General features: G+C 44.1%; 1 protein-coding gene across 1 annotated transcript; it reads left to right on the forward strand.

Moving 5' to 3' along the window:
- The first annotated feature begins 6,355 nt into the window (after positions 1 to 6,355).
- CLDN34 (claudin 34) lies at positions 6,356 to 7,000 on the forward strand. The gene has a single exon (XM_009951496.2). It carries the CDS (start codon positions 6,356 to 6,358, stop codon positions 6,998 to 7,000), a length of 645 nt encoding a protein of 214 aa, XP_009949798.2.
- Positions 7,001 to 23,399: the final 16,399 nt, after the last annotated feature.

The raw sequence follows: 23,399 nt of genomic DNA on the forward strand, positions 1-23,399 counted from the left end.
AGGCAGAGGCGAAGTAATCTGCAGAAATTATGATAATACAGGGTCGTCTGTGTCCTGGCTCAAGCCTACTGACATCTCACTGCCTATAAGGCTGCAACATTTCCTTATTTAACAAAAGCTTAAGGCGAGCTCAACGACAGAAAAGTAAATTAGGGCCTAAAAAACCCAGTGAAGAATATCTAGAAATTATCCATTTCTTTTCATCCAGCAAAGCAAATCAAACAAAATCTTTTCCTGAAAAAGGCAAAGAACTTTTACACAGCTAAGTTTCGATGTGTTCTTACTCGGTAGATCAGAAGTGAAGATTGCTTTGGTTTACTTCTTTTGAAACACAATGAGAAAGTGGACGCAGCAGAGTTCATCACATTGGATATTGGCATTTAGGAGGAAGGGAGTACATAAGGTGTGTGAAATCTGGAGATACTCTATATTGACTTTTAAGATTCTATGCCCTACTGATTTGTCTTTTCTAATTGAAAATGACTGTGTTAGTGACAGCTGAAACCTAAAAATGAGACATCAGGGTTCAAGACTTCATGAATGCCAGGAAGACTGTATTCAAGGAAGGGGTCATAAATGCAGCTAGCTTTGTATCTAGGAAAATTGGAGCGAAAGAATTGCCATGCTGACTGTTTATTTAAATGCCTTTTGAAGAAGCTAGGAATTGACTGATTTAGCAGCCACTGCTGGCAACTCTTATGGCAGGGACCACAGGAAGAAGATAACCTTAGAGATAAAGCCACACTTTGACAGGAGCTGTGCTGGAACAGAAGGATAAAAAGCATTTCTGAAGTTCTCTTCTAGACCCATCTGAACTGGAGGGTCTAGAGCGTTAGTACAGTCTTTGAGTATCACATCAAGGACCATGCAATTTGTGTAAGACTTCCACAAAATCACATGTCAAGCCCCAGCTCCATCTCACGCTCCCCTGCAGCCTCTTTCTGTGTCTGAGATCTTATGTTCCAGGTGTTGATGATGGGCCCATCCAGCTCTGCCTGGTGCTTCAGGTCCCAGTGGGGGAGGGATACTGCAGAGGGGCTGCTGCTGCTGGGGAATGTATTACCCAGGACATACCAGCCTCTGAAGGACCCCTGCTAAATGGCAAACTCCCTCCATGCTGCTGAAAGCTAGTGCCGTCTGGCCCTCAACCCATCGTATGAAATGACGCGTTGAAAGACAAGTCTCGTGGGCAATTGCATGGTTGGAGGCCCTCTCTTATGCCACCCTGCAAGTTGGACATCAGCCCCCGGTACAGGCCCTCACCCCATGAGGGAGTCTGAGACCCAGTAACCTGAAAGGCCCAATTATATCGAAATGCACTAATTAAGAAAGTATGCTAGGGCTGGTTTTTTTCCTGCAGGTTTTTTAGAATCTTTGTTTCAGGAGTTGAAGGCAGGTTGAGTTTCAGAAAGCAGATCTGAAACCTAGCTGATGCACATAGGCTGCTGAATGTAATTAAAACAGCTTTTCAGAGGACCCAGTATTAATTCCAGAAGTGAAATGCATTTGGTGCCATTTAGGTTTCTCTACTCTGAGAACTGGTATCATAGCCCCAGCCTTATGTCACTAGCAGTTACTGGAAGTAAAAGAAGTGTTGACAAAATTTCGAGCATAGCTCCATTTCTGGTTGCTCCTGCTGCTCAGAACAACAGGACATGGGACCGTGGCCACAAAGAACTGACCTTTACCTCTTTGAGTGCAGCATTTCATTTTAGTCTTTTCGAAGGTAAGCCTGATGCACAGATGACCCAAAAAACCCTTTCTGAAACTGCTTGGTAGTTGAGAAAGCAGCTTGCTTCCATTTTTTCTCCTAGAAGCAAGCTTGCAGCTGTAGGAAAAGTCAACACAGCTCCCGGGCATCCTCATCTGTTTCTTGTAGCTAAAAGGGGGAAAGCTCTGTCTCATTCTGTCCCTGAAGTATATGGGCCATGGCTCAACACACTTCTCATAAACAGCTACTTACCGTGCAGTGCTTTATTTAAATAAAACTAAGCAATAAAGACAAAAGTATCCATCAAGTTTCTGTACTTGGATGAATTGACTAGCATCTGTCATCTTTTACGATTTGCTTCTGTCTTGTCTCTGCAAATTTCCTTTGAGTGCTGGCAAGTTGACATTTTGCTTTTACTCAGGTACAGTATTTAGTTAAAAGTACATCCATGAAGGAAAGCCCTTCCAAATGAAGGGAAAGAAAGATGTATTAAGACAGAAAATGGTTGCAAGGGACTACCGGGTGAGAAGCCTGTAGAAGCAGCTCTTCTTTTTTAGCTATTGCTTCTAGGCTTTCCAAAGACTGTCCCCAGAAGCTGCTGGACTGCTTGTTGGATTGGGCTGAATCGATCTTAAGTGAAAATATTGATGAAATCATGGGACACCAAGAGATGGAAGCACAGCCACCTCTTGACACACTTCTCTTGTTTCTTTGGGTGAAAAGGTTTTTCAGTCGTGCTTTTTGTCCAGTGGCGCACACACCACGTAGGCCTGCCTTGTTCCTCCTGGCAAGATTGCCCTTGTAGGCTACCTCCATCCCGTGAAATAGAGGGCGTGCAAACTCTGAATGATGAAATCTGCAGCTCTGTGTGAGCTTCCAAACCAAGAACCGCATGCCAGTAATGCCAACTAATTATTCCAAAGTCCGCCCGTAGCTGACCGATTATGAGTTCATCTGCCTTAGGAAATTTCATATAGTGATCATGTTACATCACTGTATTGTTCAGACCATACAGACAATCTTACTATGCTAATTAAATTAAATCAAAATATTTATGTAATTACTAAAGCATGAAAGCAGCCAATCATAGATTCATTAGGTTGGAAAAGACCTCTAAGATCATCAAGTCCAGCCGTCAGCCCAAGACCACCGTGCCCACTAAACCACGTCCCGAAGTGGACAATACATTACGCCAGTGCTGTCTGTGTTAGCACAGACTGCCACGGGATCTGGGCTTTGAACTCTACTTTATCCAATATCGCTCCAAACATGCAAGAACCGAACTTTCACATTTTTCTCTTGGAAGCCTGGAAAGGGCACGTGCACGGGGACGTTTCACCAAAAAAAAAAAAAAAAAAAAAAAAAATATTCTTTGCTTTTTTATGCGAACGGCAAGTTAGTGCCGGAGCGAATTCCCCCTTTCGGAAGGGGGGAATGCCCTGTCGCTGGCAGCCCCAGGGAGGGCGCTGCTGGTGCGGGGCAGCCCCGCACCCCCGGGGAGCCCTGCGCGGGTGTCCGGGGCGGCAGCGAGCGGCCGCTGAAACCCGGGAGGGAGACGCCCCCTGCAGCTCCCTCCCGGTTTTACCGGGGCTGCAAGCTAGATGGCTTGGTTCGGCTGGGAACGCTTGCCACGGTACGCCTGAAAATCCAACCTTCATCTCGCTGCCTTTGGGGGGAAAGGAGTTGCCTTGGCGCTCGCCGCCCGCTTGCCGGCACCCGGCGTGACCCCGGCTGGACGCCCCGTCCCACGGCGTGCCCCGGGTGCCCCGGGTGCTCCGTGCTCAGGCTCGGGGTTTGTGTCAGAAACTGGAGGTGAAATATGTTCTTATCCAAAGTCTTCCCTTAAAATCAGTGCTTCTGGCAAGCGATAGGTATCGGTCCTCATTTGGTGACACCAGCGAAACCCGCAGAGCGTTTATTATTATTCATAACGATAGAGACTGGAACCAGGAACTAGATCTTTGTTTGAATTTTGACACGATTTCATTCCCGTAACTATTTCACTGTGACTTTTTGTTCCTTATTTTCTTGCTGAATCTTAATACCAAGAGGTCAAAAGTATAGGCTTCTCTCTGATTTTCCACGACAGGCAAGTATGATAACTGTAATTCAATTTCATCATCGATCTCAAAAGTACTTCTTATTCACCTTGATTTTCCTCTCAGTCAATCAGTCCTATCAGGTTAGATCAAATAAGTTCCAGTGGGCAGGGTGTGGAGAAATGAGCCAAAATGAATCATTTCCTACATAAGCAATTTTTTGTGTCTAGACATTTGGTACCTCATCTTGAGCTCATCGTTGTTAGCTGGTTATTCTCCAATATTTTCACAATTTTTATATAAGCCTCGAATTCTTTCATCCTGCATGTTTGCTTGTTCCGTGTTTTTTGTGAATCTCACAGGGAAAAAAAGATCCTTTCCTAGTTTATAATTTTATAATTCAATTTTGGGCACCATTCTAAGTAGCTTAGCACATGCAGATTTGATAGAGGGCTCAGTAATCACAGGCACAATCTCATTGAATTCCGTGAGCAGGCAGGTGGGTAAATTCAATCCCTGGAGTTATACACTTATACCATACTCTGAACTGCCCCCAGTGACACGGATCGGCCTGCTTGCCTGTCTTTTCTGACCTTGATATCAGCAAGTTGTTTAATGAATATTTATGATGAATACAAAAAGCGTTACAGAAATATGGGCTTTGTACAAAATGGTGTTTTAATACGGTTCAGGTTTGGCCCCTGTGTGCTCAGCTGATTCAAACAGAAGCAGAAGGGAGTCAGCACAGGACTCCCTTGATGGCGCTCTTTTCTGTCCAGCATCTTCCCACTGCTAGACACGTACAGAAACGATGCTATTTTGATGTGGAACTGGGACAGAAAGAAAACCAGTTCACAATGTCTTGTGCTGCCACGATGCTGCACGGCTGGTAACAAGTGTTAGTTAGATAGGGGGGGTTACAGTCACGTTGTAAATAACGTGGCAGGTTGAGAAAGCACTTATAAATTGGTTTCATTTTAAGTAGATAAAAACACAGGAGGCTATTATGGAGCAATTTATTCCGCGCAGGAAAGGATTAAATGTACATTTGCAATAATGGAGATTAATACGTCCCATAGGAAATCAGTTCTATCAGAGATACAGAGATGAATTGGGAGGCCAAAATGATAAAATTGCAGATGTTGCCGTGTTTGGCTGGTGTCAAAAACCACTCTGTCCCATCCTCTTATCACTGGCATCAGCTCCAGGACTGAAGTCAGTATATAGTGGGCACCGCTATGAGAAGATGGACAGTGTTTGCTTAAGCCCATATTGTTATGAAGATATTTTTTATTTAAGATTTTCACAGATGGATTTTTGCAAATAGATTGTATCACCAGCTGAATCTGTTAGGTTAAGATAAGTAAAATAGAAAAGTTATTGCTTTAGTAACAAAACATAGTTGCAGATCTATCTTCTTGTTATTAGAGTGAACTTGGTACAGTATTTCTTCTGTCTTGAATGCAATGGGAGCAGGAGAAAAGGTATGTTAGATAACTCATAAAATATGAAGATCCCTAGAACCTTTCATATCCACACAGTAAAATCAAAGCCACATCTTCTCTGATCACAAATCATTCCTATAATTGTTCAGAAGGTTTTATGAAAGATGTGGTAAACTAACACATTTTTTTTAATTAGAATAAAACCTTCATTTGCACTCAGAACGTACAGTCAGCAAACAAACCTGAAATCTTTTGCTAGGCTAAATGACTAAAATCTTTTCCACCAAAGCATTCGGGTGGTTTGAACTGGAGAAGTCGGGCAGGTTACGGATGACTGTGATTTGCAAAGGTAAAACACTAAAGAAATCTTGGTTAAAGTTTGAGGCTGGGAAAGAAACGGCAGCACATCCACGCTCTGACCCCTGCACAGGGCATTATACTTCTGTGTGTTTCTGCTAATGCGTTCATGATTAAATAATCTAAAAATGGTCAAAGTTCAGAGGTAGTTATTAGACTTCATGGCCTGGACTCTGAACTACAGCGTTTTCTGTCTAACGCTGGTCCCAGCAGCTCTGGGTAAGGGCAGCACAAAAGCCGAAGCCTGTTCAGGTTGGGCTGCTCCACCAAAAACACAGCTGCCACGGGAGAGGAGCGTGGCTTCTGTGGCTGCTTTGTAGGATCTCTTGCAACAGCCAGGATCCTGAGGATTTTGTCAGGTTTAGTCTCTACTAGCCAGTAACCTTAGGGCTCCTGATTACATGTCGTGTGTATAACGACCTTTGAACATAATGGTTAATTACTAAGGAAGAAAATAACTTGGAAAAAGATATGAATTTTCCTTTTGTGAATGTAAAAAGGAGATTGTAATGGGAGCTAATCAGAGACCCTTTCTTCCCCTTGTGATACAAGGACATATACAGAATGAAAACCTAGATGTTATTTGTCTATGGATATTAAACTTCAACAATTCATTACAGTTAGGGAAAGATGACTACCACCCTCCCTCTGCGCACGTGTTCTCTCCCGCTTTTCCACCAACAGGTTCACCTATTCACCCAAATAATAACTGCCTTTGTCATTTTATACTGTTGTTCCTTTCCAGTGCCTCTCTCTCTTCACACGGCAGCTGTGTCCGTGACAGAGTAGAAGACCTCCAGAGGATGAGCTCCCTGGTCAGCACCTCGCACCTCCAGCTAGCCACCTTTGCTCTGGGTACAGTAGGCTGGATCCTGTGCACTGTTTCAATGGGAGTTGTGGAATGGAGAGTGTGGCATGTGGACAACACCACCATCATCTCCTCGGGCATTGCCTGGGTGGGGATTTGGAAAGTCTGCTTCATCAGCTACCTTCACGTCTCGCCTGGCCATAAAGAACAGTTCTGTCATAAATTCAGTGGCTATGACTCCTCCATCCCCCACGAAATTTATGCTGCTCAGGGTCTCCTGTTGATCGCCATGTTCATGGGCTTGCTGGGACTGACTGCCACAGTATTTGCTCTGAGAAATGTTTATATGGGAATCACTCACAAAACTCTCATTACCCGTTTCTTCCTGGTGGGTGGATTCTTCTACATATCCGCTGGTCTCTGCGTCCTGATTCCCATAAGCTGGAATTTCTATTCTGTAACGCACAACCAGAGCATCGCTTTTCCTCCTTCTTACTACATGCCCTCCAGCCCAGCGGCGCAGGAAGCAGGTGCTGCTATTCCTATCGGGATTGTAGCTGTCATCCTCCTGCTGCTAAGTGGGACTTTTTCTCTCTCATACAGATTTCCGGAGACCACAAACACTATCACGAAATCCTGACAAGGCAAATCCCCCCGTGCTGTCTCAGAGTAGTCATTCCGAGCATAGTCAAGAGATAAGGATGGCAGCACGAGTGATTTTATAGCCAAGGAACTGCAGAATTTCATTTTAGTCCATGGTAGCCACACTATTTTGTTATATGAACCAGCTGAATTACCAACTCAGTTGTCACGTAAGACCAGAGGTTCATCTTTGAGATAATTGCTGTTGAGCAGCAACTGTGATTACCTGTTGTCCTCTTCTGTATATACAAACATTAATGATTAATTTATTTTCTGTGTAAGATATTTACCATGCTCAAAGAGCTGACTCTGAATTAACTGTCCTGTTAGAAAAATGTGAAATAACAGATGTTAAATGTGGATTTGTTTCCTTGTTGGTACTAAAATATTTTGTCCATTATTTAATTGCATGTGTAGCAAAGTATGTTTTGTGACAAGTCAAGACTTTTAATACCAATAATATGAGCGTCATCGTGGTTGTGTCAAATGAGTCTTCCCTGAATTGTCTTACAAAGGGCTTGCCAGCTTCTCCTCTTCCTCTAGGGCACATAAAGAGCTGCGTGTCTTTAATGCTTCTATTTTTTCTTTCAAGCTATTTGCATTTTATGTTGCAACACATTTGCCTGTGGGCAAGGTGCGCTCCTAGTTCCTCACTTAGGCAGAGCCAAAAAGTCTGCAAGTGTTTGCTTCTTCATCAGACACTTCACCAAATCCGAAAGTATTGCAAAAGACAGAAACAACTTCTACAAGTTATTACAAAGCTCCTGTCAAAATCGGGGCTCCCAGTAATTGGGAATATTCAGTACAACTTTCAGGGTATGATTCATTTGATCTGATGTAGATGTCTATACCTAAACCGGTCACTTCAGGCTCCATTTGTAGTCAATGTAGAGACAAAGATAGCCTTTTTCCAAAATAGGTGCCTAGAATGGCTGGGAGACGATGTGCTCCCTAAAAACCTGTTTCTCTTAACCCACTGTAATGGCTGTAATAACTACAGTCACTAACTCTGGTGTACACAACAAACAACAACCAAAATTAATTTAAGCTAGATCAAGTTAGGTGAAATGAATCTGTCATTTAAGTGGCATTTCATACGCCAGTGCCATTAAAAAATAATAATAATAATAATAATAAAAAGATAAATGTCCCAAATGCTGTAATAAGGGCCATTAAAAGAGATTGGGAGGAATGAGTAAACAGTGTTGACACTCTGATGGTTTCTTGAAAACAGGTTCCTCAAAAAGTTATTACACTTACAAAGAAATGCTACAGGAATCTAAGTAATTTAGTTTTACTCTTTTAATTCTCCTCCATTTTCTAAAATAGTCATGAATTCAGAGAAAAAAAGAAAACGTAACAAAGATTTCATAATTCTTGTATATTACAAAGAAAGTTAAAATGCCAGCAAACCAGGTCCTATTGCTTGTGGCTGTTACTACCTCAACTTGTCCTAGCAGTCCAATTTTTCCTCTGCGTCTTCCACACTCAACTTTGCTGCACTGTCTATGCAGAATCTCTACAGCACCTTCTCCAGCCTTCCAGTCTCTTCTGAAACAGCAGCTTATCCGATCATTGGTAATTCTGTCATCCGCTGCAAGGATTTACCTTTTGACTGTTTACAATGCTGTAAAGCACTTTCAAGTGGTGTTTCAATGAAGGCAAGTGATTTCCTAGCTTGTTTAGTATATATTGTGTCTAGTTCGGTTTCTACTATACATCCTTTACAATGTTGGTAGGGTTTGTTTTTAAATGTGCAGGTGAATAGAACTGTTATCTCTTCCCACAGGACCTACAGTAATATTAGATTTTATCTTATTGTTGTTAGGAAAAAAAAGATCTATCCATGTGTTTATGCCAGCATTTCCCCACACTAATAATCCACCAATATTCCCTGGCAAGGAATTTGAACTTTAACAAAAAATTACTGATTCTTCAACATTTTTTGAGGTCATGTGTGCACAGAAATGTCAATGACCCCAACTGTATTTGTTAGCTATAGTCACTAAATGATTTGGTTTGATTTATGTTTATTTGTCTTGGCTAAAAGAAAAAGGAGCAAACATCAGACACACACCAAGGTTCTGTGTTTCTGCCACAGCTCTTTCCACTGGCGATTACGTTCATCTGTCCTGGCGGGTGACTATGAAACACTGGTGGTGTGTCAAACGTAGGCTAGATGGTGAGGAAATTCCCCAAGGTGAACACTGGAATACCTTACCTAAGGAGATGTGTGGGGGGGTTATAATAACATTTTGTCAAAAATAAGTTTAGACAAATAGTGCCATGAAGACTGTAGGTGTGAGTGAGCCTGTCTCAGGACAGAGGGGTGATCTAGATGGAGCTCTTGGCATCCTTTCCCACTCACTGTACTTCCTCGGTCTCTAATACTGGAGTCTATCGATAGTCACATATAACGGTCCGCGTTATATTATAAAATGTAGTCTACGGTCAAATACCAGGCTATATTAAAACTCCCAGATCTTCCCTAAAGAAAAGATGTGAAAAAAAAAAATCTTAGCTCAAAACAAGGGAGAGGCAAAGCCTCCATTGATTGCAATGGGATCGAGCCTGTCTAACCTTGATCCCTCAAGCCTGTGTGATTCACTAAATTTTAGTGAACGTTTGCATTCATTAAGATTTTGGTATTGGAGGAAAGTAAAGCTCCTGTGCTTTTACTTCACCAGCGAGGAGGCAGTTTCTTTGTGCATATTTTCATGAATTTGAGAAGCTAAGTTACCTTTCAGTAGTTCAGTTTGTTACCACGTCACTTGTGCTTGTACAGCTATTTTTAGGGTTGTCTCCAAAATCAGGCAGCTGAAATGATTTCGACTTGAAACTCAAAAACACAAAACTATTTTGGAAGGCTATTTTTAACCTCGACTGCTTTAGGGACCTACGCTGTAGCCTGGCCCCACAATCGTTTGCAGTAGCGCAGCTGAGGACAGGCAGCAAGCAGTAAATGCAAACAGGAGCGAGTGGTCAGGGCCTTGAGGTAGGGAGATAAGGGGCAAGAACCTCTTAAGCAAATTTCACCACTGAAGAGATCGTATCGCGAGGCTCTGTCTCCAGCTTCAGTGCAGACTGGGACCTGCTGCCCCCCCCCAGTGACAGCACCGCTCGCCTTGTGGGCTCCACCCTGTCTAGGAATGCCTCCGTGCTGGCCTCAGTCTACACATAAACCAGTCTCGCTTTGTTTTTTCTGAGCTGACAATAAACAAGTATCTTGTGATTCACTCACATGTCTGGATTCACTGCTGGGGGAATGATCCGAATACCGAGACTCCCTTTGAGTTTTGCTGGGTGTCTAGGCGTAATGATAAGGCACCCATCTTTGACCTCCATAACGTACTCCTTGGCATTAATCTACCATATGATGTGTTTTATTAACCTCATTTACAGGTATCGTCTACCTCACCTGCCCATTTGTGGCCGCAGGCCAAAATGCATATGAATATCTGTTCAATATTCCTCTCAAAGATGGGTGCTCAAATTAGTGGATGGAGCTGAAAACTGCCTAATAGCAAAACAGGCCGACAGCACAAAGTCGACTGAGATTTTCTCCCCAGCTGAATATGCAATTCTGAGCCATATGTCATTTGTGCTCAGGTAGAGGAAGAGGGAGGAACTGGAGGCACTGTACTGCAGAGTAGGCCATCAAATTAGTCGCGTTAAGTCAGTAAACAACATTTTTATTCGAGTCAGCATTTTTACATGAAGACAGTCTTAATGGCCGATTTAGCTGATTAAAAACAACGCCAGGCTCAGAAAGAAATGTCTTTGTTGTCACATGCTTATGGTATATTACAAAGATGAGAGGGAGGGTGTTTTTCAGGAGAGAGCTATTTTTAGACCTTGGACCATTTTTCCCTTAGAATGGAAAAACTGAAATGTCACAGGCAATTTCCTGCTCTTTAGGCCATTAAAATACTTCAGGACAAAGAGGTTTTGCTCAAAAAATGTAAGTCTGGCTGGCACAGTCTTTAGCAGCAAATTGTTTTCTTAAAATAGGAAACCAATGTACATTAAATTAAAGGTTCCCAGAAGAGACATGTTCTCTGTGAAAATATACCTTTTTCAAAACTGAACTGGGATTCCTTTCATTCCTGCCAACATCTGTATTGTCAGATCCAGTATCGGCTCATAAAAACATATTTTTCAACCGACCTATCTCGCTTTCCACTACTCAAATAATTTACTCTGTTTCCCTTGCTTGAGAGAGGTGAGATTGTTCAATAATTAGCACAGTGGTTCGGAGTGTATTTGCTCTCAGTTACTGTGTCAAGACCAACTATATGCCAATGAAGAAAATGTCAGTGAATCTCAGAATTATAAAACCAATAAATACCGGCTAAGAATTGGGAATGGGGTACAGTATCCGCTGTTAAGATCCAATTCACAGAATGTCACGTCACCCTCTGTCTCTTGGGATATATGTGGAAAAGACCAAGTGCGAGGTTGGTTCCCAGAATGGTATTTTGAAGAAGCATATACTTTCTGACTGTCCAAGGTGACTGCACGTGCAGGCTGATTTTCAGCAGCTGAATACGCAGACCCATTATGTGATAAACTGGGAAAGGTAAAAAAATAGATCTTGCTTTGAATTAACATTGCCAAAATATTACCAGATACCTGAAATCAGCTGATGAGAACAATTTGTACCTGCCCACCGAGCCTGCCCCACACTGCCTCAGGAAAGATTGCAAGTAGGAGACAAAGCATATGAGAAGCTGAAAACTAGAGGCATTGCCCTCACTACGTAGGTGTATTGCAGCTGCCAGCTGACTGAAATTGAGGGGGGAAAAAAAACCCTTGCACAACAGAAGTGCTTAAAACCCCTGAAGGCTACAGAACTGTAAATGAAGCATTCAGGGCTTGGGGAAGAGATTGGAGATATCAGTGCTGTTGCTGAACAACGGTTTGAAGTTATGGGAATAAACCTGGCCGTTGTGGAGATGTTTCATCTATCTCTAAAAGAATTATGTGGTATCCAGTAGCTAGCCATGGCCAAAAAAGAAAAAAACCTACTAGATCTTGGGGTGAATTTGAAATCACTTAAAGACAGATTTCTAGTGATTTGTCCACCTAAAGTTGTGGCCATCCACTTACTGGGCTTTCAGAAAGCTTAAGCTGCCCGCACGTGACTTTCAGAATAATTGATTTAGTATTACAAATCTGTGTAAAATCTGGCACATAGCCTTTCTGTATGACAGTTTCCCGTTTGTAAAATAAAGACAGTAGCAACTCACAAAAAGTTACAGCAATAAATACATTAAAGATTAGAATGATGGGAGCCACAGAAGGCACTGAAATAGATCTGCTGAGCCACGGGGTTTTGTTTGTACTCCGAAGCCATACTCAAGGATGCAGAAGTCCCTTGGGCCTGTGACACTGCCTCGCTGTTACTAACAGAGCAGGGGCAGAACAGCAATGGTGTCATGCAAGGCAAAGGGTAGAAAACTGGGGACAGCAAGGGAAAAGAAGGGAGAAAAGAGAGAAAATGAAAAGGAAAAAGAGGTAGATTCTAGGATGCTATAAAAATAAAAAATATTATTGCTAATTGCATTATGATAATAAATATTTGATAAAAATTACAGCAGGCAGAGTGTCTGACTAAGTGGTGAAGGGACAAATGTGGAAGAAAAGATAAACAAGAATGAAGGAATCATGTGTTTTGAAGAGAAGCCAGAATGAACTGGAGAAAAGCAGAAAAGAGGTAGATGATATAGAAGGCAACACTGGAAAAGAGCAGGGAGGGGGCCCACCATGCCCCCATCTAACCACGCCAGCTTCGGCAGGGTCCTCCTTGGTGGCAGCGACTCAGGTGGGAACTTCCGCAGCACTGAGGACATCAGGGACCCGACGGATGCAGCCGCGCGTGCTGAACCCCGCTGTGCTGCCCAAGCCAGGCAGTAAAATCATTTACCGCACTGTATTTTCTCCCCGCAACATATCCATCCTGGCTGCGTTTGCCTGTGGCACGGCTGTGGCAGTCCACAGAGGAGTCTGGACCGCGCCCTGTTGGGCACCACCTTCAGCTGGTGAGCACCAGGTATGCTGGGCTGGGGGCTGGGTGTCACCTCCCGTGCGGCACCAAGCATGACGTCCCAATGACGCCTCCGTCACTCCTCCAGCACTGCTCGGGTGGGAACTGGGAAACTTGAGCAGTTGCTGCGGAGTCTCCAGGGACTTTTGGATAAAGGTCTGTCACAGAGTCAGACTCCAGCGAAGACGTTACCCCCTGGAAACCTTGGCTGCTCAGAAGCTTTCTCTGGCCGCTACGATCCTGGGAGCACTAGGAAAAACCTACAAGCTTTGCTCTAAGAAATATTTCGAAGGGCTGTGCTCAAAATCCACATAGCAGCTTTTTCCTAGCTGGGGGGATGTTGAAAATGTTTGCTGGCCTATGTGTGTTAATCCCTGTGAGCTGCAATTTCTGCAGCGTGCAGCCACGGTGTCTCACTTCCCCTTCTCCCCACGCCAGCCCGGGGCGCAGGAAGCCGGTGCTGCTGCTCCTACCAGGATCACAGCCCTCGTCCTGCCGCTCGCTCGTGAGTGGGACCCTTTCTCTTTAACATAAACATGCTATTGTGCTGGATGCCAAGGCTCCTCCTGATAATGGGGGCTTCAGATGCCTGTGAAAAATGTGAGGCAGAGCTACAGGATAAACATAGCAACCCAGTGACCTCATCTGCTCAAGGAGCTCTCTGGGTTCAGCCATGACTCTTCAGTGACATTCACCATTTGCTCTTTGAATTCAGGGGAACAGAAATAAACGATGCAACAAATGATTTTCACCCAAAGAACTATTTCTTATTAACTAACTCTGAAACACTGATATGTCTCAGTCAGGTAGCTGAGTTCACTTCAGTGTTGCTGATGAGTGTTATTTCTAAAGTGACCTGCTGCACAGGTGGACTTGGTTTTACTTGGTTTTCAGAGGTATGTAAGTTCAGCGTTCATTTAATTGCATTTTGCCTACTGTAATCAAATGCTGTATCAATGGTGCCTTTACCAAAAGACACCTAAAGGATGCTTTTTGCAATAACAGCCTTTCAGAACTGACCTGTGCTAGTTCACACAGAGATCATGGCCTGCATTATGCAGGAGGACAGACACAATAGTTGCCCTGGTTGACTGTAGCTTTAAATACTATAACCTATGGTAGAAATAAAATGGGATTATTGCAGTGACTGTACTTTTTAATGTAAGGTTTTCAAACTAACTGGTATAATGCCCCTCTGGCAGGAAGGCGCTGAGCTCATGCCAGTTCATCCTATCTGTGAGCGCAGACCATGAAAGCATACCCCAGGAACCTATCAATGTGATTAGTTGCAAGAGCGTTAATACCTTATCTTCTGGCTGCGATTTCTCAGAAATGTTTGTATCCGCCAGGACATCTCCCTATAAATAGCTTCATTTCCAGTGATAACCCAAGAATTCTGAGACTTACATTTTGCAGCTGTAGTGTTGTAAATGTTGCTCGGTGTGCTAATAGTCCAGAATTCCCAAATGGTCCTGGTCAGTTCAAAGCCGACGCAAACAGTCACCGAAGCTGGTGGCAGTCTTCAGTGCCTCCAGGGTCCTTCTAGCTGCCATGCTCAGTCCAGGCCTGCTGCCAGGTGCTGCTCTTTCTTTTCAAAGGCTGGTCATCAACCCATTTGAAGAAAGCATCGACATCACCCATACCCTATGCCAAGAGGAGTTTTATCCGCAAATTTCACAAGCTTTGACATGAACATTTAAACAGCAGTCATATGAAGACTGTTACTATCGGTCAGAAAAACTTGCTTCTGACCAAAGCATTGCTCACTTCTCAGATACCTAGCGGTACTTCAGGAAATCTCTTTTGTTAGCAAAACTTTGTATTTGTGGCAGCAAATACAACGTACTCTGGAGCAGATATAACCGAAACAAACCTGAGTGTGAAAAGAAAATTCAGGCTTTTAGCCTGAAAAGTGAGTCTGATCAGGGAAGTTAAATGGAATTTAGGAAAACGCTCAGCATCTTGCAGGATTGCTCTTTAATTTGAGTCTAAAAACGCTAAGCTCTGACAGGCAATGTAACTGCCTAAGGACATGCTGGCAAAACTTCTTGGTTTAAGCTAAAGGAAAACTAAATAGTTTGAAGAAAACTATCAGAAGTCCATACCACCTAAATTACCCCATTATTCTGTTTGCAAATCATGTTGTTTCTAGAAAATCTGGCAAGGAACTCCAATTCTTTTTCAATTAAAACTACCCTTATTGTAATGGCCACTCCAATGCCTTAAGAGATCTAAGGCTTTTCTTGTCTAAACAACTAGTGCAAACTGGAGGTTGAGGGAGACAAAAGAACACACAAGCCTATGAGCAATGAAGGACGAACCATGGGAGGCACAGGAGAAGGGCAACGCTGAACAGAAGAACTATAATAAAAGGTTGTGAGGGGTAAAGGGGAAAAATTGAGTCACTGAGGACAAAACCGTGACAGAGGCAGGAAAATGTGAATGAAGCAGAAAGGGACAGTGAGAGGAAGGTGATTTAACAAAGACAGGGAAGAGCAGAGGATAAAATCTGTTTGGAAAGTCAGGAAATACAGTTTTTGCCTGTGCAGAATTCAGCCTGAAATGGTCTTCTACTCAGAAAATGAGAAAGGGCCCTTTTACTTTAAGGATTCAGATTCAGAAGGAAGACAAAAAGAGTAAGTTACACAGAGAAATAACTTAGCTGCCCTGTGGTTTCATGGTTGACTGAGGGCCTAGCACTCCAATCTGGAGAGCTTCAAGTAGGTACATCTGACAGTGGAGAATGCAAATGCCTGCAGATTTATATAATGCATATAAAGCATATTTTGCAGCATACATGAGTCTTGGCAGTTCCTGTCCTCATACCAGTATTCATCTGCCTAAGCCTTTCTCAGGAATTAACTTTGGGAGTTACAGGGATTTGTAAATTGATGGCCAGCATCTTATTTGAGATGACCCACAACTTCATCCTGAGAAGGTAGAGCCGTGTTAGTCACTCCCAGCTAGCAGCTTACTCTGTCCATTCACTGCAGTCTGATGAATTATGCTGCAATAGGAAGATTTAACCCCAAAGCCAGTTTAATCCATTGTTTACACAAAATGTTAGAAATTGTGCTCAGTTACTGGAAAGGTGGCAGAGGAAGCCCACATTAACACAGCCTTTTACAAATGCCCGCTCTGGTGGATTCAGTGTCGGTGAGCAAAAAATCCCAAAACCAACCAACCAAAAAAAAAACCACCAAAAAAAGCAAAAAGACCCAATGAAAAAGGGCTCTTTGTTTTTTAAAGCAGAAGCAGTTTACAGCAGAGTGCATAGACTTGATGGGAGGAGCTTCTGCTTTCACGCTTCTGCAAATCACAAACTATTTTCTATCTGTCCACTTTGGCAGATCGGTGTCGGTGACCAAAGTCTGGATTAGGAGCCACAAAAATGCCGTTACCCAGCTCTTGTGGTAAATGATCTAATCTCTGTGCAATGCCAGACGCACAACTGTCGGGAGATGCATTAATGTCTGTGCAGTACTCAGAAAATTGTTTGCATTGCTCAGACAACACCTGGACGGCTGAACTAAGGATCAGTGATTTAATATCATTAAGAGTGAGTGGTAAGCAAGTAGCTACAGAGACCAGCTTGGGTTTAGGACAGGCTGCCTTTTTCCCAAATCATCGCTGGGAAAAAGTTCATCAGCTGATATCATAAAATGAAACCAATTAACATTAGGTGAGAAATCGAGTCTTGTCCTGTAATAGACATACACGAAGATTCAATGTGCTTAAAAGCTCTTCTAACCTTAGTTCAGCCTTCTCAGAGTAACCACCTGGCAAGGGGATTATGAAAAAAAAAACCAAACATGTAATTTGTGATGTCTATGCTAGCTATTTGAATCCTCTTTTCTGATCACTTGACACATAATACTTTTCTTATTTTGCATGAATTCTTTTTCTTTTTTCTTTTTTCTTTTTTTTTTTTTTTTAATTATTAAATGATGGGCTAAGTTGTACTTCTTCAGACTGAAAGGCTGGAAGGTTACTATTGAGAGAAATAACTGATTCCAGCCTGGGGGCTCTTGCAGAAGGAAACTGTAAAGATGAAAAGGAGTTACCTTGACTGAGAAACTCTCTAGTCCCATGAAAGGCATAGAAAAAAGCTTCCTTCTTATGACTTTAAGCAAAACTGTTAGAAAGATTACTTTAAAAATAATTTGCTCAAGTGTTTTAGGCCACAGATGCAACTGCAGCGCTGTTGACTTGCAACGGCCATCCGTGACACATTCCCTCAGTGGAAATCTACTTCCTTCAACAATTTCTGTGTCGATCAGATAAGTTAGTTTTAAATTTTCTGGTTAAATATTTAAACTAAAACCTTAGGACAATAATTTGAGGAATTTTTTTTATAGATGCAGCCCACTAGAGTGAAATGAAGCAATAATTCGTCATCGCTACAATGTCCTGAAATTACTCCTTTGGCTTACCTGCTGGAGAGCTGGGCTGGGATGAGGAATGAGTTGGTGCCAATTTCAGGCAAAACTTTGGATGCTCACAAGTCAACATGCTCCAAAATGTGAATTTCAGAAGTGCAGAAAACTCCATTTTTACAGCTTTGTTCGCAGCACAGTGTATGAGAATAAAATTCAGTATTTTTCTTCAATCAAATTTTAAAAGAAAACCTACCTTCAAACCCCATGCACAGAGCAAAATGCCACACCGACTTAACGGCTGGGAACTCCGGGGACACCCTGTTCCTCTGTTCCTTCTGCTGAAACTGGGTCACCCAGCGGCAAAAGAAATTGGCAAGATTTTGATCGTACAGAAAACCTTGGCTGCACAGCGGGGGGCTCAGCAGTGCTGACCACAGAACCTGTCTTGTTGCGCAAGATAAGGAGGGCCGTGAGCCCAGGTCACTCACGTTTAAAAGCAATGTGCTGTTATGATAGAAAACGGTGATTAATGTCCTTGACGGCATTTTTAAAAGTAGCTGTCACTGCATGTTGTGAGGGGCTGGATCCACTTGATGAGAGTCAAACGTGCTCTGTCTGCTGCTGCTGGGTTTAGGGTATTCCAGGGGTGCAGATGGATCGTGTTTCTAGAGTCTAATGGGGCTTCAGCAGGGAAAGTCTTGGACTCTTGCTCTATACAGAACTTAAGGCATCATTAAAGCTTTGAAGGACACAAACTCAGCAAACAAAAAGCACAACTTAGACTTTGGATCACCCCAGGCCTTTCCTTCTGTGAATTCATACTCATCACATGCACTGGGTTTGCCAGTGAATGTTTCGTTTTCTGCACAGCCAATGTCGCACCCAACAAAAATGTGACAACAGCCGATCGCCTGCAGGATAAAAATGTCTTGTCCATCTTTTTTTTTTTTATATCGCTCAACTGGAATTGCTTTCTGTATGTTAGGGAGCGGGTTGTGCATAGCATTTTTGCTTCCTATAGAACAGAAACTGTGGTGTACTGAGGACACTATCTGTGGATGTTTCATGGTTCAGAGTCCGGAAAGCCTCACATTATTTGAAAGAACTCTTGTAAAAGTTTTTGTCGTTTGCGTCATAATCCTCCTGCCTCCACAGAAATTCCTGCCAACCAAGACTACCCTATGCTAGCTGCTGCCGTCGAGATAGCAGCGATATGCTTGGGCCTCTTTGTTCCATGGAATATCTCCCACAAAAGTTTCAAAAAGACATCTCATTTCGTCTAGTGGGAGGAATCCTAAACACCATTCCCAGCAATGCTGTTTTAATGCCAGTAATCTTGGGTTCAATTAGTGATTAAAAATCACAGCATTTCTTTTTCTTTTGAACTCAAATTCTCCTCCAGCCCAGGAGGAGGGTTCCTCCTCAGGAAGCTGGGGATGTTGCTTCTATCGATTTCACTTTTGCTGTTACGCCATTCTTAAGTGGGCTCTTCATGTTCTCCGGCAGATATTTTTTCATAGGGTACGTCCTACCAATAAAAACAAAATAGTCTAAATTTGGGCTGTTGCAAACCACGAAAAAGAGAAAATTCTTTCTGTTGACTCAGAACAAACCTGTCCTCCTTGTAGTTCTGGGTTATCAGTTGGTTCATGGTGCTCAAAGAAAGTATTTGTTACTGATAGTGGCTCTAGGACTGTCTGTGTGAAATACCTTACATTTTTGAAAGAACTTTTGCAACAAAAACCTGAGACCATCCTCTCTCACATCACTGTTGGATATCTTCCATGGCAAAATTGCAGACGTGTAAGGGCTATCATGGATCTTTCAGCAATTCATGTAGAAAATCTTTGTATTCATTTTTTTGAAACTTTCAGACAGTTTCAAACCGCATCTTTAAAACAGAAGTTTTGTAACATCTCAGGAAATGGAATTACAAAGCTAAGGACAGCTGTGCTTGGCAGAAGGTGGAACGGCACCTCGTATGTTATGTTGCTCTGAGTTTTTCAATAGCTTTGGCCTCTTTTGAGTTTCTTTCACTAAAGTTCTTTACATTACGCACTTAAATGTATCTCAAGTGTGGGCAAATTCTGTCACTTGTAACACAGGTGTTGCACCTGGATAACTGGGAAGAGAAACAGCATTGGGTGTCCTCTCGTGAGTGCTGTGTCTCCTACAGTCTCCTGCAGGATATTATCCCCTATTGATGCCACACATTGTCCTGACCTCACCAAATTCCAGTCTGATACCCGTGGGCATGTACAAACATTAAAAGACTGAGTGCCTTTACATCATTGAAGTTAATGGATGGTGATATTTTACATCTTAGACTCAGCATCTCATTAAATTGTCTCTGAAAATAATATATTATTATTATTATTATTATTGATTGTCAAAGTTATAAGCTATAGCAATGTGAGGAGTTGTTTAGCTCTACAGCTGGTATTTACTTTCAGGTGTTGCTTTCTCTGTCAAGTTATTCCTTTATTAAAATTAAAAAGATCTTAAAAAGTGAAAGAAAGGGTAGGTGTTTGCTTTGTTGATGATGTCTTGTTCATGTGCAGACTTTCTGCCTCCTGATTTCCCACACCTTGGGAAGCAAAACTTGATGCACTAATTTGGCAGCACTGCATAAAAGTAAGTAAATTCTACATTTAAAAGCACAAGGGATTAGTAGAGAGTGCTCTTTAAAAGCAAGGACAGCAAATCTGAGAAATGTCATCTTGGCAAATTTGCCAAGACTGGGATGAGGAAATATTGTCCACAACAGCCATGTCAAATATTTGCAGGTTTTTTAGGCTGGCTTTACTTTCCATGGCTCAACTTATGCATATGTCCACAGCCACAACTTTGTGTTTGTTTTCACATTTCAGACTGTATAAGGATCAGAAAAATTTAATAATACTCTTCATCTGTCTGGAAAGGTATTGTCCTAGAGTAGTTTTGTGCATTGCCACTAAGATTCTGTAGTTTCTTTGGGTCTGCACCAAACACGTGTGCAAGGGGGCTGCAGAAGAGAGCACAAGGAACCTTAGGCAGCATGGCTGTGAGCCCATTGTACCTGCCTTACTTCCTTTTGCAGCTAAGTCACAACCCTGGTCTTCAGAGTAAAGGAAAAAGAGGTGGGTTTAGCACTCCATGTTCTTGCCTTTAACCAAACTTGCAAGAGGAGGCACACAGCTGCCAACGATACGTTAAGAAAACCAGCTGGGAGTTCAGCGGGTGGACACCAGGATGCAGGAGTAACTACCCTGACATACCCAGAACGTGGCAAAATTTATTGTAAATGTGCAGGTCAACACAAAGTCACATACATGCCGTATGACTAGCACCATTGTTTTGCATTGCAGAGAGGTCTTGGTGAGTGTGAACTTGCTTCATTTTTGAGACAGCTAAATGAGAAGAGTCACTCTAAATATGCACCAGACGAAACAATTGATGTTTTCAGAGAGGCAGTGGGTATCGCCCTTCTGTTGGTGAGGGCTGTTGTGCCTTTAAAAGGGATTCATCCTTGCGGGCAGCCATGGAAAGCAGCAGTGTTGTGATCTCAGCATCTCCCACTCGCATTATCCGAATGCAGAGTGTTTGGAGTTTGGCTTTACAACCACAGCTTTGCCTGCACTGACCAGCCATGCCGGTAGACATGGGGGATTGCAGTTCTCCACAGGGCATAACTGCAGTTCAGAGCTCCCATGTGGCCCACTAACATCTCGTTCATAGACTATGATGCTGTGTCTCCAGCTGATGGCCCGTGGTCTCAGCCACGCACTTCTGCATCTGAAAGGTCTGCACCTACTTCTGCTTATCTCGTGTCCCAAGGGTAGAGTGGCCCCAGCATACTCCAGGGAAAGCAGTTGTAGTGACAAAGGTTTCCCGAAGTCAGTATCTGGGCCTTCCTCCTCAGACAAAAGGACACCCGGGAGGGTCAGTTCATTTGGGATTTCCCTCTGGCATTTGTCTGGGAGCTGATGGTGGCAGCAAACCCACAGTTCCTTCTCTATGGCACTTCTGTTTTGAACAGTAACCAGACTCTGGGTCACAAAAAGGTGTGGACAGCCTGCACCGTGCTTGTTTGCGAACCAGCCAAAGCAGAAACAAGGCAGGAGTATCAGCAGCCACAGAATTAAAGGTTGCGGTCACACGCAAGGCGTTATACAACCAGTGGTGGCAGGGGCAGCGAGCCGGTAACATTGCTTGTGAAAGACAGATATCAGGACTACATGGAGCACCTGGGGGCGGCCTGCTGAGGGGTCTGTAGTTGAGAAAGCAAGGCTTTCCTTCAGATAGCCTCAAACCACACATATGATCAATAAATGGGCTGTTCAGTCCAGGAAATACAGCGAGGTCTGAGAGAAAAGCCTATGAAAAGGATGTGCTGTCAATGTCAGGGGTTCTCGGGGTCCTCAGCACCCTCGGCTTCAATCCACTGCTCTCCTCCCGCCCAGTGCCGCAACTCGCTAACGTGGGCCTGGCACCCCAGCGCCGCAGAGCGGTCCGCAGGAGGGACATGGCTCCTTGCCCCCTCCTTCCCCTCACAAAAAAAAAAAAAAAAAAAAAAAAAAAAAAGGATCCCGGGAACTGTCAGACCGCTGCCGGAGCCCCGAGGGCGTCCCAGCCCCGCGGCGCCCGGGAGGAGGCCGGGAGCAGGCCGGGGTTCGCGGAGCCCTCAGCGCCGCGCTGGCGGGAGGCGGCAGGGGGCGCACGGGGGAGCGGCGGGCCGGGCCGGGCCGGGGCGGGCCCTCCTCGCCCGGGGCCCGGCGGCGGACGGCGGGGCGGTAGGAAACGGGATCCCCGCCCTGCCCGGGGGGCGCCGGCCGGTCCGCTCCGCTGGGGCGCCGCCGGGCCCTTTGTGCCGCTGCGCTCACGCCCCGGCAGCGAAGGCCGTCGGAAGGAGGAGGGAGGGTTTAGCCGTTCGCGGCCGTACCCGTCGCAGGCGTTTTAACAAAGCACTACGCTTGCGGGACGCACCGCGGAGGGCAAGTAAATGCCCCTGAGGTGGTTTCTTCCTGTCAGGCCAGTATAGTCCATATAGACTAGGGGGGCAGGCTCTTTTCAGTGGAGCCCAGCGACAGGACCAGGGGCAACGGGGACAAACTGGAGCACAGGAAGTTCCGCCTGAACATGAGGAAAAATTTCTTTACTCTGAGGGTGACAGAGCACTGGAACAGGCTGCCCAGGGGGGTTGTGGCGTCTCCTTCTCTGGAGATATTCAAAACCCACCTGGATGCAGTCCTGTGCAACCTGCTGTAGGTGAACTGCTTTAGCAGGGGGGTTGGACTAGATGATCTCCAGAGGTCCCTTCCAGCCCCCACTGTGCTGTGATTCTGACACGGGAAGGCAAGCAGTTCTTTCTTCAGGCCAGCTGGGGAACGATGGAGGGAAGACTCAGGCCCAGGAAGGCACAGGGAAAGGCTCCCCATGGGCACCAGCTGCCTGGGCCACCTCTGGGCACCCAGAGACAGAGCTGCTTCACTTGGAGAGAGCTGCCCCTGCGTGTCCCACCCCGCACTGTTTTCCTCAGGAGGCTGCTTCTTTCCACTGTCCACAAACACCTCAGGGGGAGACCAGTCTGGTTGTCCAGACGAAGGAGGGCTTTAAGGGGATTTATTGTAACCCCCCCCCACCATGCCCTTGTGGAGAAGCCAAGGCGAGGCAGCGTGTGAGCCTGCATCACTGGAGGTGTCCACGAGCAACTTCCAGAAATGTTTCTCAGAAGATGCGTGGCCAAGGCGCTGGGGAACTGGTTTTGATGCAGGACAGATGTGATATAAACACTCTACATCCCTTTAGCCCTTTTCCTCATAATTCCAATAATTTAATTAATACCTTCCTTTCTTTTTGTTTTTTTCATTCCTTGTGTCATTTCATTGGGGTTTTTTTGCAGCATATTGTGCAAGGCGTATTAGTTGTATTCATTCAATAAAGGCTTTTTCCCAAAAATAATAAATAGTTGAACAAACTTGAGCTGTATTTTT

The sequence above is a fragment of the Leptosomus discolor genome, chromosome 1 (genome assembly GCF_034619465.1).
Source record: "Leptosomus discolor isolate bLepDis1 chromosome 1, bLepDis1.hap2, whole genome shotgun sequence".
NCBI classification, from domain to species: domain Eukaryota; kingdom Metazoa; phylum Chordata; class Aves; order Leptosomiformes; family Leptosomidae; genus Leptosomus; species Leptosomus discolor.